The sequence below is a fragment of the Erpetoichthys calabaricus genome, chromosome 15 (genome assembly GCF_900747795.2).
Source record: "Erpetoichthys calabaricus chromosome 15, fErpCal1.3, whole genome shotgun sequence".
Classification (NCBI taxonomy): Eukaryota; Metazoa; Chordata; class Cladistia; order Polypteriformes; family Polypteridae; genus Erpetoichthys; species Erpetoichthys calabaricus.
Genome location: NC_041408.2, coordinates 66,563,586 through 66,581,049, shown reverse-complemented (window position 1 = coordinate 66,581,049; position 17,464 = coordinate 66,563,586). Strand labels below are relative to the sequence as shown.

Genomic DNA, 17,464 nt, shown 5'->3' with positions numbered 1-17,464 from the left:
GCTAAAAAGAAAGAAACCTCTGACCTGACACCCTCCCCCATATCCCAGCCCCGCACCCAACCTCCGACTTGGGTTTCAATTTGTGTTGATACGTGCCTGAAGACATGCTTTATTTACTTCTCCTTCATTCCCTTTTGTCCCTTTATTTTGATTCGTCTTACAGAACACTCATTGTCACTCGTCCCCTGAGACGATTGAAACTGTGTGTTCTTTCGTCACCCTCTAGATCGGGTCTTCAGTGTTCAGTGAGTGCTTAATCGTCTCATGGACCCTGTACACATACGGGCCAGCATTCTGCGTGAAAAGTAGAATTAATTTTGTCCTTAACTATTACTGCACGGGCTAGGTCGATTTTAAACTTTTGTATTCATACACGTGTCCGTGGCGCAGTCATTCACCAAACTGCGTCGCCCCAGCACAATCCGGTGTAGAACAATGGTCTTGAGTTGTGAGATGCTACATAATATAAGATACAGTACTGTATATTTATATGTCAGGATATGATTATCCATTGTCCAGTCAAACTCTTTTTAGTACCGACGGTAAATTTAAATTAGTAATAGATTATACTAAACCGTTTTTTGTATTATTGATAATCTATGCTTATTTCCATTTATGCACGTTCTAAACCCGTTTATCCAGAGCTGGCTCACAGGGGAGCTAGAGCCTAACCCAGTTAGTACCCAGAACATGTTAGGCTATAGCTGTTTACGTTTTAACGTATTTTAATCTGTCCATTCGTCCACCCATTGAACCCTATTATTTATTTGACAGTCTTTCCTTGTTATATATAAATAACATAAAATTGATCCTCCTCAGGTTTCTTCGCTAGTATAACCAGAAATGCACCTATGTCGTATTTTTTAAAGTATTATTAACCACTCATGTTCCAACTCAAACATCTCTCGGGACAGTTGCCCCCTGCTCCCACATCACAAACAGACATGATCCAGGCTTTCCGCTTGAATACATTAGCGAATAGTTTGTCACAGTTTATTCGGCACGTAGCAAGTGATGAGTTTAGGGGTGTGTCCGAAAGTCAGTCAGTGTCGCGACACACTGTACAGGCGGAGGAGTCTGGATTTGCAGGAGCTCAACTAATCATTTAAGACGCAGCCTTCCAGGTGAGTGTGCCTTAATGGGAGAACTGGATGGGCAGATGGATAAGCGTAGATGAATGGGTAACCCGTGTGGCTCTTCAGTCAGGGGGCATCGTATTTAAATATTCGAATTGAAAGGTGATTTCGAGGTACGGCAGGATAGTTAAAATATCACGCGCCTCTTCTGGTGGGATTCGGTCGGTTGCTCATTAAACGGAGGCGACACAGCACGGGGCATTTTGGTTCAGATTTCTTCGACCCCAGATTGATTTCTTGCCAAGACGCTGTGTCTTTTATACTTTATTGTTGACTCCTTCATTACGAAGGCTTGTAACTTTTGTTTATCTTATGTAAGTTGACCTGGGGGTGTGCGTAGCAACGAACTGCCACCACTCGACGTTCAGGAGTATGTTTAGTGATGCATTCCTGCATTAAAAAATAAAACTAGATTTTGGGACAGGGGAATTCTGGGGCAAAGAATATTTAAAACTTAGCTGTTATGCATTCATGTATGTAATTCTATTTATTGTCACCATGATGTCGTTCTACAGTATATAACATCATATCTATAGGCATATTGCAGATTTAGGGTGGAGTGGTGGCTCTGAGGCTAAGGATCTGTACTGCTATCCCGAAGGTTACCAGTTCGAATCCCCGTCACTGCCAAAAGAGATCCTACTCTGCTGGGCCCTTGAGCAAGGCTTTTAACTTTCAATTACTCCAGGGCCGCTGTACAATGGCTGACCCTGTGCTTTGACCCCAAGGGGTATGCGAAAACTAACAAATTCCTAATACAAGAAATTGTATAAGGCGAAATAAAGAACAAAAAAAAAAAAGATTACTATTGGATCCAAGTCTTTTTTTATAGGCAGTGGAGTCAGAAGGTATTTAGACCTTTTCAATTTTGGCACACTTTATTGTGTTTCAGATTTAATTTTAAGCTGATAAATTTGCCATTTTGCCCATCAAGGTATACTCAATACCCCATAAAGACTAAAATGAAAGGTTGGCAAGCTTATTAAAAATTCTCATTCAGAGGTTTTCAGAACCTTTGGTTGCAATTTCAGCTTTGGGTCTTCTTGGTGAAGTCTCTACAAGCTTAGCACACCTGGATTTGGGCAGTTTATTCCTTTCTTATTGGTAGATCCTCTCGAGAGATTTGATTGGAAGTGTCTGTAAACTGTCATCATCAGGTCTTTACAGATGTTCAATGGGTTTAACTTTGAGCTTTGTCTGGACATCTCAAGGGCAGTCATGCAGAGACTTGTCTGATAGCCACTCCAGCATTGTCTTAGCTGTATGCTTGTGGTGCTTGTCATGCTGAAAGGTGACTTGTTGTCCCAGTCTAAGGTGATGTGCACTCTATATCAAGCTTTCTTCAAGGGCTTTTCTGTATTTGGCTCCAGTCATCCTTCCCTCAATTCTGACTAGTCTCTGTGTCCCTGAGAAACACCCCCATAGCGTGATGCCACCACCACTATACTTCACAAGTTCCTGGTCTTCGGCAAACATAGTGCATGGAGCTCTGTCCAAAGAGTTAAACTTTTGTCTAATCAGACCAGAGAATCTTTTTCCTTCTGCTTTCAGAGTTTTTTAAATGCTGTCTGACAAAGTTTTACATTCTGCCAGCAAATGACTGATTGATGGAGTAGTGCTCAAATGGGAGAACCTGTGAGAAAGATGATGATGGCCAACTCTGATGCATCCCGGTGGTTTCAAACTTCTTCCATTTCATAATTACTGAGACCACAGCATTCCTGGGAACACTCAAAACTTTAGAAATGTTTTACACCCTTGCTTGATCTATGCCTCACCAAAATTTGATGACGGAGGTCTGCAGAGAGTCTCATTCTACTTTATGACTTGATTTTTGTCCTGACATGCAGTGTTAAATGTGGGACCTTATATACTCTGATGTGTTCCTTTACTAAACGATGTAAAATCAATTGTATTTGCCACAGAGGTAGGCTCCGGACAAGTTCTAGACTCAAGCAGAATTAAGGTAAACAGCATTTACCTGACCAAAATCTGGAGTTCCACAGCAGAGAGTCTAAATACTTCTATTTCAGCTGGGGTTTTTTTAATACATTTAGAAGATTTTCTGAAAAAAATGTTGTTTTTCACTTTGTAATTATTGGTTATTGAGAGTATATTTATGTACAAAAATGGCAAATGTATTCACTTAAAATTCAATCTACAACACAATAAAGTGTACAGAAAGTAAAGATGACTGAATAATCTCTGAATCCTCTGTATATATGCTGTACTAGCTCTTCTACCCAACTTTGCCAATAAGAGTGATAAAATATATGCTCTGTAACATGCATAAAATAAACAGCAGATCTGACATTTCTGAACTCTTCATCATGCCAGAAAGATGTGCATTTTTTAAGTATTGTTTAACAAATAGTGCTTCTGAGCTTAATAGATGCATGTAAAATATTCCCGTCAAATCAAGTGTGAGATTTTGTAGCCATGAACAGTTCATAGAGCAGTAAAAATAATTATCTCAATACAGTAACACTGAAATGTTATAGAGAGTGTAGAGTGCACCACAGTCATAACATAAAAATCATTGGTGAGAGACAAATGAGGGCCAAGTGGCACACACACCCTTCTCCATGGGCATCACTCCTGGTTGATCACTACAAAGTGTTCACATCCCCTGACTCCTGCCGTCTCAAAAGACTTTTGTTACTCCGGCTCAAGCATGGATCTTGTCATAAATGGGTCATTTGCTCGCTTAGTTGCCCTAAACAAAAATTGATTTAGATCTTTTCTATTTATCATAAAATGACAAGAGGGAATGGATTTTTGATTTGATCAGCCGTTAAAGAGTCATTGAGCTGTAAATGTAAAAATCTCATTCCTTATCAATACGCTTAAATATTTAAAAATTCTCTATTATCGTGGTTAATATACTGTAAACACCTGAAAGATGCATTGTTTTGCTACACACTCACGTAAAAATCATTTTATGTTCCGGAGATATGATGCAAAGGTCCAGAAAAATAGGCAAATATGAAACAACTTGTCTGTTTTTTTTATTTGTTTTTTAGATATTTACTTGTAAAACATATAAAATTTTATTGGCCTATGCTCATATTTAGAATATACCAGAAGTAAACGCAGACGTTTGTAGAAATAGGTGTAGAGATTTTCTCTAAGAGACAGACTGAATTAAATTATATTTATATATACAGTACATCAGTGGTTCTCAAACTGTGGGGCGGGCCCCCCTAGGGGCGTGAAGTAACAAAAAGGGGGGCGCAAATATGTGAAAAAAAGAAAACAAGAATCGAAAATATGAAAAATACATCTATTGAAACCAAAACAAATTAACTTCAACTACATTCTGATACTAGAAAAATAAATATAGAGTTAGATAAATGTTGATAAAAGTTAAGTAGGTATAATAAAATATGCATCTATGATATATCATTAATTAAAAAAGAACAAATTGGTATTAGTGGGCTCCTTTCAAAAAAACGTTAGTGGGGCGCAATTAAAACTGTTATGAAAACTCAGGTCGCAAATACTTAAAGGTTGAGAAACGCTGCAGTATATATTATATTATATATATCAGAACTTGGGACGGCACGGTGGCACAGTGGTAGCTCTGCTGCCTCGCAGTAAGGAGGCTTGGGTTCGCTTCCCGGGTCCTCCATGCATGGAGTTTGCATGTTGTCTGCATTTCCTCCGGGTACTCTGGTTTCCTCCCACGGATTCTCAATTATCCCTAGTGAGTGCTTGGTGTGTGTGTCCTGCGGTGGGTTGGCGCCCTGCCCGGGATTGATTCCTGCCATGTGCCCTGTGTTGGCTGGGATTGGCTCCAGCAGACCCTTGTGACCCTGTGTTAGGATATAGCAGGTTGGATAAATGGATATCAGAACTTTAAACCCATGCCCATAATTTGGGTGGGCAGTGGAAGAAGAACCATGTCTTTACCTTGCAGGGTTATTGTCCCATCTTCAGTGTTAGAATGGTGGTGTTGATAAGCCTCCCCCATCAGTTTCTCACTGTACTTTTCTTGTTATGGACTGTTGTTCCATGCAGGGCTGGTTCCTACTTCATGGTCAGCACCACCAGAACAGGCTCCTACACCCACAATATGCCATAAACCTGGTATATAGTAATTTGGCAGGAAAGTCTTTCTAGTCTTAAAACAATTTCTTTAATACATCCATTGATTTCCAAGTGCATACATTTATAATGGTTGACTGAAATATATACCCATAGAATAACCGGCAAGGGATAACCCCGAAGCGTTTTTTTAAACAAAAAGAATTCCACTTTCATGTCATGTTTCTGAAGCATAATGAAACTAGCCATAATTGCAGACATGAATCATTATAGTCTTGAATATGTACAAAAATATGGTATAATAAAAATGTATTAAAGTAGCTTGATTAAATCTCAGCTTCATTACAGTCAAGTGGAGGAGTCTGCACATTACCCCAATTTGTGCATTTTCTCTGGGAATTTTGAATTGCTTCTAACATCTTAAACACATATATTAAGGTCATAGACATCCCAGTAGGAGTGTGAATTTGCCATCCAGTGTGCTGGCACAACGTTCAGGGTTGGTTTTCTCCTTCCTATTTCTTCTGGGTTAGGGCCGATTTATATTTCTGCATCAAGCCTACTCCATACGCTACACCTTTGAAAATAGGTTATAATTGTGTGCCACATGACACTGCAGGCACATGCCCAAACACTACTTAGCGGTGTTTGTAGGAAAGGCTCCATTGAAATGAAGGCAGTTTTTGCCCTCCAGGATCACTGCTCCTCTTGTTACACATTGTCTTCCACAGGTGAATGTATTTGTCCCTCAAAAAATTTTTTTTTTCATACATTCATTGACTTCTTAAAATGAAGTTAGCCGATATTTTGTGCCATGAATTGGCTGCCATCTGCGATCAAGTATCATATAAATGTGTATATTTTTTTTAACTTCTTCAACAAGTCTTTCCTTGTTCTTTTAATTCAGAATAGCAGAAAAGGAAAGGAAACACGTTTCAGGAAATATGCAGTCACCAAACTGGCCAATCACAGTTGTAGGTGTCTGCTTAAGGTCTGCGTCAATGCATAGTCACATTTTTGAGGAGGTGCAAGGCAGGCTACAGAGTAGCAATGGCGTAGGCTCAACACATACAGTATGTATAAATCAACCTTTAGGTCCAAACTCTCTGCAACCCAGAGCTTCATGCTTGAAGATATCTAGTAAATATGCACAAAAGGTGTTTTTGTTTTCTGTCCTACATTCCTGAAATTTCTGTTTCTTTAATTGCTCTTTACTGGATTGTCCTCATACAATTATTGCTTGACCAAAAACTATATAATTCTGTGAAGTGTTCTTTTCAAATGAAATCGGCTCTTTGGACTTTGAAAAGACTCCTAATGTGGACAATACAGTATGCTACTTAAGCATGATGCAAGAGATCAAAGAAACCTGAACTTAACTTGTATGATTTTATGCAGCTAGAGTCAAATCATAAACACATTGGTGTTTCATAAATCTGTTTGTGGATATTTATGGAGCCTGTTACAGTTCTAACTAAAGAGAGTTTCCTGAATTGTCTTATGGATGTTTCTTTTGGCAACCAAAAACTGTTCCCCAGTGGCACTGCTCTGAAGAATCACTATTGCTCCTTAATTTTCTGGTATGCAACCCAAAGATATTGATTAAAGTGTCATAACTGTCCAGGTGTTTGTGGTCTGTCCATTTGTTTTGAGCCAGTTCATCACAGGACATACTAATGTACTCATCCATACTCACACACATAGAACCATTTTAAAGGTTCCAGTTGGGCAACTTTGGGATGTGAGAGAAAAACAAATACAGATGCACAGGGAGAGCAAACAAACTCAACAAGAATTTGGGTGGGCCCAGGACTCCAAACCAATATCCGAGATTGTGAGGCAGCAGTATTAACCAGTTTCTCACTCATTATTTTAATGTTATTATGATTTTTTTTTTTTTTTAAATAAAGTTTTCTTTAATTATCCATCCATTTTCCAACCCGCTGAATCCAAACACAGGGGTCTGCTGGAGCCAATCCCAGCCAACACAGGGCAGGAACCAATCCCGGGTGCCAACCCACCGCAGGACACACACAAACACACCCACACACCAAGCACACACTAGGGCCAATTTAGAATCGTCAATCCACCTAACCTGCCTGTCTTTGGACTGTGGGAGGAAACCAGAGCGCCTGGAAGAAACCCACGCAGACACGGGGAGAACATGCAAACTCCACGCAGGGAGGACCCGGGAAGCGAACCCAGGTCCCCAGATCTCCCAACAGCGAGGCAGCAGCGCTACCCACTGCGCCACCATGCCGCCTTTAATTATCCAGTATTTGAAATATAAGAATGAAAAAATATTTTAAGCTGAAAATGCAAATGTAGTAACAAATGTATTTTTGCAGGAGTTTTGGTGTGTGAGTTCAACGTGAGCAGTTCTCTTCCAGATCCATTTGGAGTAAGTATATAATACAATATGTCTATCATTAGATTTTGATCTCTCATCCCATTCTTAAACTGACACGGTCACCATCCCATCAGCACTAAGGGTGAGAGGGTGGAGACAGTTCAGAGTTTCAAATTCTTGGGAGTCCACATTAGCCAGGACCTGTCATGGACAACTAACACTATAGCAATGGCTAAGAAAAGTCTTCAGAGGCTTAACTTTCTGAGGAGCCGGAAGAAAGCACAACTCCCACAATATCTGCTGGTTAACTCCTTTAGGGGCAGCACAGAGTCTGTCATCGTGTACTGCATTACATTGTGGTACTCTGGTTGCACCTCTGAGAGCAGGAAGGCCCTCCAGCATATCATCAAAACAGTTCAGAGAATTACTGGTGCTTAGCTACTGTCACTGTAAAATATCTTCACTACCTGCTGCAGCAGAAAAGCAAAGAACATTTGTAAAGATCCAACCTACCCCGACTATAGCATTTTCACCCCTCTGAGCTCTGGCAGGTGCTTCAGAGCCCTGCATGCCCACACTACCAGGCTGAAGAACAGCTTTTACCCCAAAGCAATGAGCATATTAAATGCACAGCAATCACTGCCCCTTCATATAACAGAACCATCACTGACTGAAATGAACTTCTGCATCAGCCACATACAGTCACACACTTATACATGACCCATGTGGAACTCATCACCATTACATTGACTGTAATTCTCACTGTGACTTCATTTATTATGTATTTATTTATGCTTACATATTTACCTTTACTTTTCTCTGTTTATATTTGGAACTGTTAATAGTAACTGTGCTTCTCATAGTGTAATGTTTACTTTTAAATGTATGCTTATTATCGTTTAATGTCTACTATTATATACCTCAAACTAAGATATCTATAGGCTTGCTCGAAACAATATTTCATTGTATTGCCCACTAAAAATAAAGGTATGTTACCTTATCATTATCCAATTTGGTCATTTACAGAATCAGGATCTGTAGCAGGAAAAACCACTGACAAGTGATGCTTCTCAGAATGTTTGTATTTCATAGCACTTGCTAATGCCAAAAACCTATTTTCTCCATTCTTCTCATCAGTATGGCTTACATCTGGCCCAAAGTTGGTCTACTGCTGCTTTCTGGCCTTCTGTCAGTCTACTGTCAAAATCCAGGAAGTCCGCAGCCTGTTCCAGTGAATGGGACTGATGTGGTTAATGCATCTGAATTTGCTGTGCAGGAATTCAACGACAAATATAATAAAGATGACTATATTGTCCTACAGATGGAAATTTTGAATGCAACACAACAGGTAACAAATAACTCTTTTTTTCTTTCCTAAAATGATTGTTTTTTCATTCTTCTGAATATGTGTTTTAACAGGTTGTGTCTGGGCTAATGTACTACTTAGAAGTTGCGATCCAGTGTACATATTGTAAGAAGAGGGAACCCATCAACTCTGCTTGCACCTCCTGTAATGGCCAGGTACCCACTTTCTTTCTTGATGGTTAAGTGTTGTAATGTAAAGTTGAAGTTTTGTCTTATGACATAAAGTTGTTATGTGGTTTCTTAAAAATCACCATTTGTATAAACTGCAAAAAAAAAAAAAAGTTAAACATCATCACCGGCTACAATGAATCTGAAAACAAGCATCAAGCATGAGATAATTTCCTTGTGTTTTAAAAATACATTTAGTGCTTCATGTGCTGTGAGCTAAATAACATCCATCTCCTTTTCACATCAACCTGAGCCCTTGATAATTCACAATATGAACACTGGCCTCTGTGTCACCTGATCACAATGGACTGTTTAAACGTATCTATAGTAGTAAGGTGTGGTACAATTTTAGCCATCATGGATGCAATGAAAAGTCAAGTAAGATGACACCCTTTATTGGCTAACTGAACCGATTACAATATGTCAGCTTTCAAGGCAACTCAGGCCCCTTCTTCAGGTAGGCTGTAATACTGAAACTGGAGTTCCCTGTGTTTATATAGACACCAGGGTCTCCAGCTCCACTACTGGAGAGCTACTGTGGCTTCAAGTTTTCATTCTAACTCTTTTCTTAATTAGTGACCAGTTTTTGCTGCTAATTAACTATTTCCCTTTATTTTAATTGACTTTTCTAGAGACTCTGACTGCTGAACTGATTCTTTTTTCCTTAAATGGCACCTAAACATAAATGTAATGTGTAGTGAGCCAACAGATGATCAACTAAGTTGGGGCCTCCAACCAACTTCACTTTATTCAGTTTCTTAATTTGAAGCCAGTTCTCATTGCTAATTAAACCCATTATTTAATTCCATGCCGCTCATTCTGCCATGGCAGACATTTCCAAAACTGTTGATTTTCTTTTTTAAGAGCGCTGTCAAAATGTTTTGTGGACCTGAGCAGATCAACATTACTGAGGCCTTCACCTTTCTTTATTTTCAGTTATTGTGGGATGGATGTTGGTTGTTGATTATGTGTTGGTTCATTTTGTGTCTTAACTTTGTTTGGTTGCTAATTAAGGAAAAAATAAATAATTAAGGGGCCTGAGTCTTAAGTTGTACATCAATTAAAATTAAGGCAAAGAGTTAATTAGCAGCCATATCTGGTCACTAATTAAGAAAAAGGTTAGAAAGAAAACCTGCAGCTACAGCAGCTCTCCAGGACTGGAGTTGAAGACCCGTGATATAGACACTAGGATTGAGACACAGCATTGAAAGACCTTTAACTGGGACATCTTCAACGTAAAAAATTAACAGACCTCTCCAGCTTAAGATTCATTTAGCAGGAGAGGAGAACAATATATAGTCAAGATTCTTTGATAAGATAACTGTCCAACAAACTCTTTTGAAGATTTTGATGAGTTTTCCATATGATGTTGATCTGTAGTCAAACTGTCTGGGTCAGTCAGAGAGATGTAAACAATCCTCATATCTGGACATAAAACTCTTGTCTTTATTTAAACCATGTTGTGAGAAGTTAAGCAAAATGACACCTTCTATTGGCTAACTAGAAAGATTACAATATGAAAGCTTTCGAGGCAACTCAGGCCACTTCATCAACTTCCCTGGAAAAGAGAATTGCTTTGAAAGCTTGCATATTGTAATCTTTCTAGTTAGCCAATAAAGGTGTCATTTTGCTTAACTTCTCACTACATCCATAATGGCTAACACAGTACAGCACTTTAGTACTTTAAACAATGTGGTAATGTGTTAAATTTTAGCATCAGTTTAACTTCCCATTCCTTTCTCCCTTGTGTCTTGAAGTTGTCCATAAGCACTGTGATTTTAAAAGTCTTCATCACAGTATCCATTGCTGTTGAAATGAGCTCCTACAGGAACATCCCTATTGCCATGCTTAACTCTTTGAGGGCTGAATATTTTTTCCAAAAAATATAGTTTCTGAAAAGCAATCATTTCACACAGAAATCAACATAAAACATCTGTTGCTGCATGCTGTGGCTGACAGTTTGACAAGAATGTGTGGCATGGTTGCTGCCAGGCTGTCTTTGCATGGCTGGGACATGGTCGCAGTGCATTGCAATCTGGTTTCTACCTCTTATCATTGTTAAGTAGCAGTCCTCCCTGGAGAACATTGTCAGTACAACGATTAGCTGGGGGCCAATCAGCTGAAGCTGGAACCTCACATTTGTTTTCGATCACTTGTTTCAAAATCTGAGTTCAACAAGTCATAGTCCAGTTCAGAGATAATAGGCAAAACGTCGTCCATGGAGTATTTTGCTTTACTCATTCGCTTTGATCTCTCGTTTAATGTCAGTGCCATTTTTGCCGTTGTTTGCGCCTTGTTACTCACACGAGTGCAGGAAATCTCGGTCAAACCAATGAATCTAACTTTCCTTCTAGCAACAAGAGTCCAACTTAAACATAATGGTTGGTTTTGTCACAGTTTACAGTGAATTACCATCGTCAACTCCTCCTTTTGACAAAAGTCGACGTCAGCCCTGAAAGAGTTAATGTGGAACCCATGTAAATTCATTCTTTGGCAGAGTGTTTGTCCAGTTTCTCCCACATAGAGTGCAGTGCTGGAACTTTTCTTACACAGAATTAGGTAAACCACATTGGATGATCTAACATGCATCACACTCTTTTCTGCTTGTCTGTGCCAGTTTTTGATTTTGAATAAATTTGCAAACCATTCTGAAAACATGTTTCCACTTTGTCATTGTGAATTACATAGTGTAGATTCATGCACAAAAATAGCAAATGTATTGATTTAAATTTAAATCTACAACAAAATAAAGTGTGCAGGAAGTGAAGGGATCTGAATAGAACATTAGAACTTTACAATGGTGGCAGTTTGTAATGCAAAGCACACGGGCGTCTCACCCCCTCCAAATATTTTAAAAACTCTACTTAAATGAAGGGCGGCACGGTGGCGCAGTGGGTAGCGCTGCTGCCTCGCAGTTGGGAGATCTGGGGACCTGGGTTCGCTTCCCGGGTCCACCCTGCGTGGAGTTTGCATGTTCTCCCCGTGTCTGCGTGGGTTTCCTCCGGGCGCTCCGGTTTCCTCCCACAGTCCAAAGACATGCTGGTTAGGTGGATTGGCGATTCTAAACTGGCCCTAGTGTGTGCTTGGTGTGTGGGTGTGTTTGTGTGTGTCCTGCGGTGGGTTGGCACCCTGCCTGGGATTGTTTCCTGCCTTGTGCCCTGTGTTGGCTGGGATTGGCTCCAGCAGACCCCCGTGACCCTGTGTTCGGATTCAGCGGGTTGGAAAATGGATGGATGGATGGATACTTAAATGAATCAAGTAAGGCAAAATAATCGTGAAATAAATGTGTTCATTTGCTCAGCATGCCTGGTGACAGCATATGTCAACATCTATTAAAAATTGGTTCCGACTTGTACTTGTCTAATATCTGTGTGAAAACCTATATTTCCTGAGTGAAATACGCCAGCCAAATGAAGAGTCAATGTAAGTCCTTGGTCTATTGGCAAGCAGGTGGCGCAAAGCTGCCCTTTAATTGGTTGCTTTCACATTTTTCCAGGGACACAGCTCTCTGTGCCCCAGACAATCCCACATTTATTTACAGCAAATTAGCATTGTTTTAGGTTTTTTAATCTAATGTGATTGCACAATCATTGACGCACTATTTTCAGATTTACATCAATGGTTCACAGTTCACACCCACCATTAACATAACTTTAGGGAGATGGCAACTTCAAGTGAAACTTCAGAAATCAAAGAAAATTCAGTTATTTGTTTAATGAAACACCCCTTCATAAATTGCTCACTTGAAGAAAAAAAGAAGATAAATTAACGTGGACTGGACTGATCTGACTTAAGAATTCAGCAGCAGGCAAGTGATCGAGGATGAGCTTACACACTGGCTTTTTCCCACTCTTGCTATGACAAACACAGTTAACTGGATGTGATGTAAGTAATGCCTTGTTTTTGCTATCCCTGTTTACTGTTTCAAAGTATCTGTACCTAAGCATTGTGGACAATGACAGGGGTACGAGAACTTAAACATCTTTCTGGAAAATGCAAGTGGCATGAAGGTAGATTCAGTCATCTAGAGCAGTGGTCCTCAACCTTTTTGACAGCAAGGACCACTTTATTAGATGCAAATTTTTCCACGGACCGGTTTGGGGGGTTGGGGGTTGGTTGGGGGGGGGGCAGTTTTATACACAATTTACATAACATTTCTTTTATTATTAAGTTATTAAGCAGTTCGCATACGTTTGCAACCTGAGACTTTTCTTCTTGTTTTGCATATAACAAAGACATATGCTTTACATTTGCCAATCCAACAGATTGCACATCACAAACATTAACACTGCAATCTTTTTTTCGTGTCTGCCGTTTCTATAGGAGGGTGACAATGAGTTAAATTCCAATGGATGTTTTTCAAATGTTGACAAGCAATAAGCAAAAGGAATCACTGAAAACCACAGACAAGAAAAACAGAAAGAAAAAAAAAAAACAGTACGAGGAAAGTTCAAAGAAAGAGATTTTTTTACAATGTTTCTGTTTGGGGATCGTTGTGCAAACGTGCACATCTGAGCTGCGACCACAGATCTAACTGCTCTGTGGATGATTCGTTCAAGCATTTCAAGGTCACTTCGTGGTAATGAAAGCATCTGTTGAATGTACGTCGTAGTAACGTGATTTCTATAGACTCATGTCATATGGGGAAACTGTCGGGACCATAAAAATACTTTGTTGTAATAGTCTCTCACCTCGGTCTCTCTCCTCTCTCTGCGCTGCTGCAAAGCCCCGCCCACCAAGCGTTCTGAAAAGTCTGAGTGAGTCGCCGTTGCCGGCAGTTCTCACGCGGCCCGGCTGTCAGACGGCTGCGGACCGGTAGTGGGCCGCGGACCGGGGGTTGGGGACCCCTGATCTAGAGCAGTGTTTTTCAACCAGTGTGCCATGAGAGCTACCTAGGTGTGCCATGGAAATAATAGTGTAGCTCACCTGGGTCTGAACCTGAGAGGGACAAGCTCTTCAAGAGGTTGACACTTGTCTGAAGAGGACAGGCCTAGCTAGAGAAGCTGGCATAAAAGCAACTCATGATTCCTGTGTTGCAGACCCAGCACTTCAAGCACTTCAGATGCTAGACACCATCTGCCTGGGTGTGTGGTTTCCAGCGGGTCTCACAGGATCAGTACATAGTAGGCATACGAGTTGCCTATGAGGCAGAGAGGGCAGGGCAAGGGGACAAACCAGCAGGGAGATGCTAGCAAAGTGCTCACTAAGTGCCATGTCTGTGAATGCTGATCTTGGAGCTGCTTTTTTACCAGCTTCTCTGGTAGTCCTGCCCCTTTAGAGATTGTTGAGCATATGTAAGAGATTTAATGTGTTTATAGTTATTAAGATAGTGCTATGCCTTGGGATGTTTGTGGTTGCAAAAAGTGTTTGCCACCAAAAAAAAAGGTTGTGAATCACTGATCTAGACAATAGCATGAAGGCCACATTTTTGGCAGGCTTAGTGAAAGGACCCTCTTTAAGGAGAAAGCAACTGAGAGGTTTACAGGCCTGAAGAAATGGAGGGCAAAATTTATGTTCAAGGAAGTATAGGTATCCTGATCGTAAAGGCAGAATAAGATTTAGATTGGACTTGTCCTGTGGGTGTAGTACAAGACAGTTTGGGGCCAAGTTATGTTTTAAGACATGGGGATCTGTGCCCAGGTGAGGTAAGCCTGGTAAACTAACATAGGACTGGGCAGACTGGCAGCACTGGGATGTAAGACTTAAAAACATCAGAGAACTACTGATTGCATGGTGAGGATTTATGGAATACAGTGGGAATGGCCAAGGCCTGGGCACTCTATTAGTAGAGGTAAAATAAGATTTGGATTGGACTGAATGTATTTTAGGACAGATGGAAGTGCACGTTATTTTAAGATTACAGAGGTGGGGTGCGGACATTATGGTGTGGATTTTGGCAGAATGAGGAACTGGGCAAGTTGGCAGAGGATTTAGCATTTTAGAGACAGGTGTAGTATAAGATTTGGGTGGCAGGTTGCGCCTATTCCGTTCCACATCCATAGGGCAGGTTTTTGGAAGACTAACAGGAATGTGGATATCACGGACTGAAGTTTTGGAGCACAGTTGAAAAGGGAAAGCTGACATCATATTGGGCAGCATGGTGGAAAGGGTATAATACATTTTAGGCTATGGGTCTGGTACTGCACAGACAAAGATGTGCATTGACACTATGACAATGGCCATGAAAGTATGTGGGTTGACTAGACAGATAGATATGAAAGGCACTATATAAAAGGTAGATAGAATTGAAAGGCACTATGTAATAGATAAGTGCTGCTTCAGTTTGTCCCCCCAAACACTGCACCCCCGCCCAAATTGTTTTCACCAGCTGCCATTACTCACCTGTCCAATCCATTTAATTTTTCCAACATAACATTAAGTCTAGTTGTGAAGGTCCCTAAAGTCCTACTGTCTACCACACTACTTGGTAGCTCATTCCATGTGTCTATGGTTCTCTGTGTAAAGAAAGACACCTAATGTTTGGGCGAAGTTTACCCTTAACAAGTTTCCAACTGTGTCCATGTGTTTGATTGAACTCATTTTAAAATAACAGTCTTGATCCACTATGTCAATTTCCTTCATAATTTAAACACTTAATCGTGTCTACTCTTAATCTTCTTTTGCTTAAACTGAAAAGGTTCAGCTTTTTTAATCTTTCCACATAATTCACATAAGTCACTCTTCTCTGGACTCTTTCTAGTACTGCCGTGTACTTTTTGCAGTGTGGAGACCAAAACTGCACATGGTACCCGACATGAGGCTTCACAAGTGTGTTATAAAGTGTGAGCATAACCTCCTTTGACTTGTACTCCACACATCAGGGTGCTATATAACCTCACATTCTGTTAGCCTTCTTAATGGCTTCTGAACACTGTCTTAATAGATGATAGGGTTGAGTCCACTTCAACTCTTAAATCCTTTGCATAAGGTGTATTTTCAAGTTTCAGAGCCCCCAAATAATTACTAAATCCACTGTATAGGTGTACCCCGCAATGCACTGATGCTTGTTCCAGGGTGCTTCTTGTCACATGTCACCCTCCATCACCAGACTGAGCTGATTTAAGAAGGATCCATGATGGGATGGATGGCATTCATGTGAAAGAATATGCAATTTGGCAATCTCAACAATATTAACATTTACACATTACTCCAAGGTTGTATTTTTAATATAAAAATTTCTTTCTTGTAGAAGGTCTGCCATTTCCAAGTATGGGAACAAGCCTGGTTGGACTCAATAGAGCTGGTGAAAGCTGATTGTCCTTCTGACTGGAGCTGAAGAACAAATGTGTAATATGTGCAAAATATTTTGGTGCACAACAGCTACACTAATTCATCATTCTGTAAAACCAAACATTCTCAAAGCATGAATATGAAGAGTTTTGGAATAAAGTGATTTAACAGATTTGGCTCCAAAGAACAACATATTCCAAAAGTAATACGTAGAAATAATGTTGGAGCTTAGGTGGACTTGTGCTTTGTCCAGTTCCATGGGTTCTATTGATTAACGTGATACTCCAAATAAGCAAGCTAACACATCACTATTAAGAAGTCATTAGAAAAGACACCAAATGAATGATCATTAAAATTAAAAGTGTATTCTAACAGACAAAAAGTTAAATTGTGAAATATGGAAAATACTTTTGTTCTTCTAAGCTTTTTTCTTTTTATATATTGTGTTCTCTGATTAATTTTGACAACTGTCCTTTTAAATAAAGTTATCTTAGTCTGCTCTTGCGCTATTAGGAGCTTTCTTTACTTGACTTTCTAGAACACTAGTCACTCAAAATCTGTGAAGTTGTTCAACTACTACAATAAAGGTTTATGTTGTTGAAGTGTACAGTCTGACTGATTTATATCCAGAAGTTTCCAGAGTTTAAAGTGTGGTACAAGCTTTCAAAAAACAGGGTCAGTCCAGTAAACACTGAAGCTTCAATCTTGATCAAAAGGAAGAGGAGCCATCCCTTGGACCCCACACATCGAGTTTTGTTAAAGCTGTAATTTTTCACCTCTGGATCAGTTTTCATTGTAACAGTTATATATTATAAAGGTATGTGAAAGCACTGTTTTTGGTAAACTTCATAGAGTTGCAGTAGCTATTGCCTTTCTGTATACGCCATGAATGACTACACCAAACATCGAGAAACAATAGGGTACTGGCATAGTTTGCTCCCTGAAGCTGATGCTATTGATTGTGCACAGATCACCATTTGTATTCACAAGCTAAAGGACAGATTCAGATTACATCAACAAACATGGATACACTTCTACAGATGGTGTGCGACCATGGCGAATGTGCTAAATAATGACGACTGAGGCAAGGCACATATTTGCTGCTAACTCCCGACATAAATATAATTAGGCATGAATAGATACACTTAATCCTTATGCAATATGTATC

General features: G+C 39.9%; 1 protein-coding gene across 2 annotated transcripts; it reads left to right on the top strand.

Annotated features, from left to right (window-relative positions):
- The first annotated feature begins 1,035 nt into the window (after positions 1-1,035).
- On the top strand, positions 1,036-16,898 carry LOC114666013 (cystatin-like). 2 transcript variants are annotated; one of them, XM_051919322.1, is made up of 5 exons: positions 1,036-1,128; positions 7,535-7,584; positions 8,671-8,881; positions 8,953-9,054; positions 16,256-16,898. In XM_051919322.1, the coding sequence occupies exons 3-5, from the start codon at positions 8,672-8,674 to the stop codon at positions 16,340-16,342; spliced, it is 399 nt and encodes a 132-aa protein (XP_051775282.1). In that variant the 5' UTR covers positions 1,036-1,128; positions 7,535-7,584; position 8,671; the 3' UTR covers positions 16,343-16,898. The 2 variants fall into 2 exon arrangements, with proteins under 2 accessions (XP_051775282.1, XP_028676545.1); XM_028820712.2 differs by having other exon boundaries at positions 1,041-1,124; positions 7,532-7,584.
- The last annotated feature ends 566 nt before the right edge of the window (positions 16,899-17,464 follow it).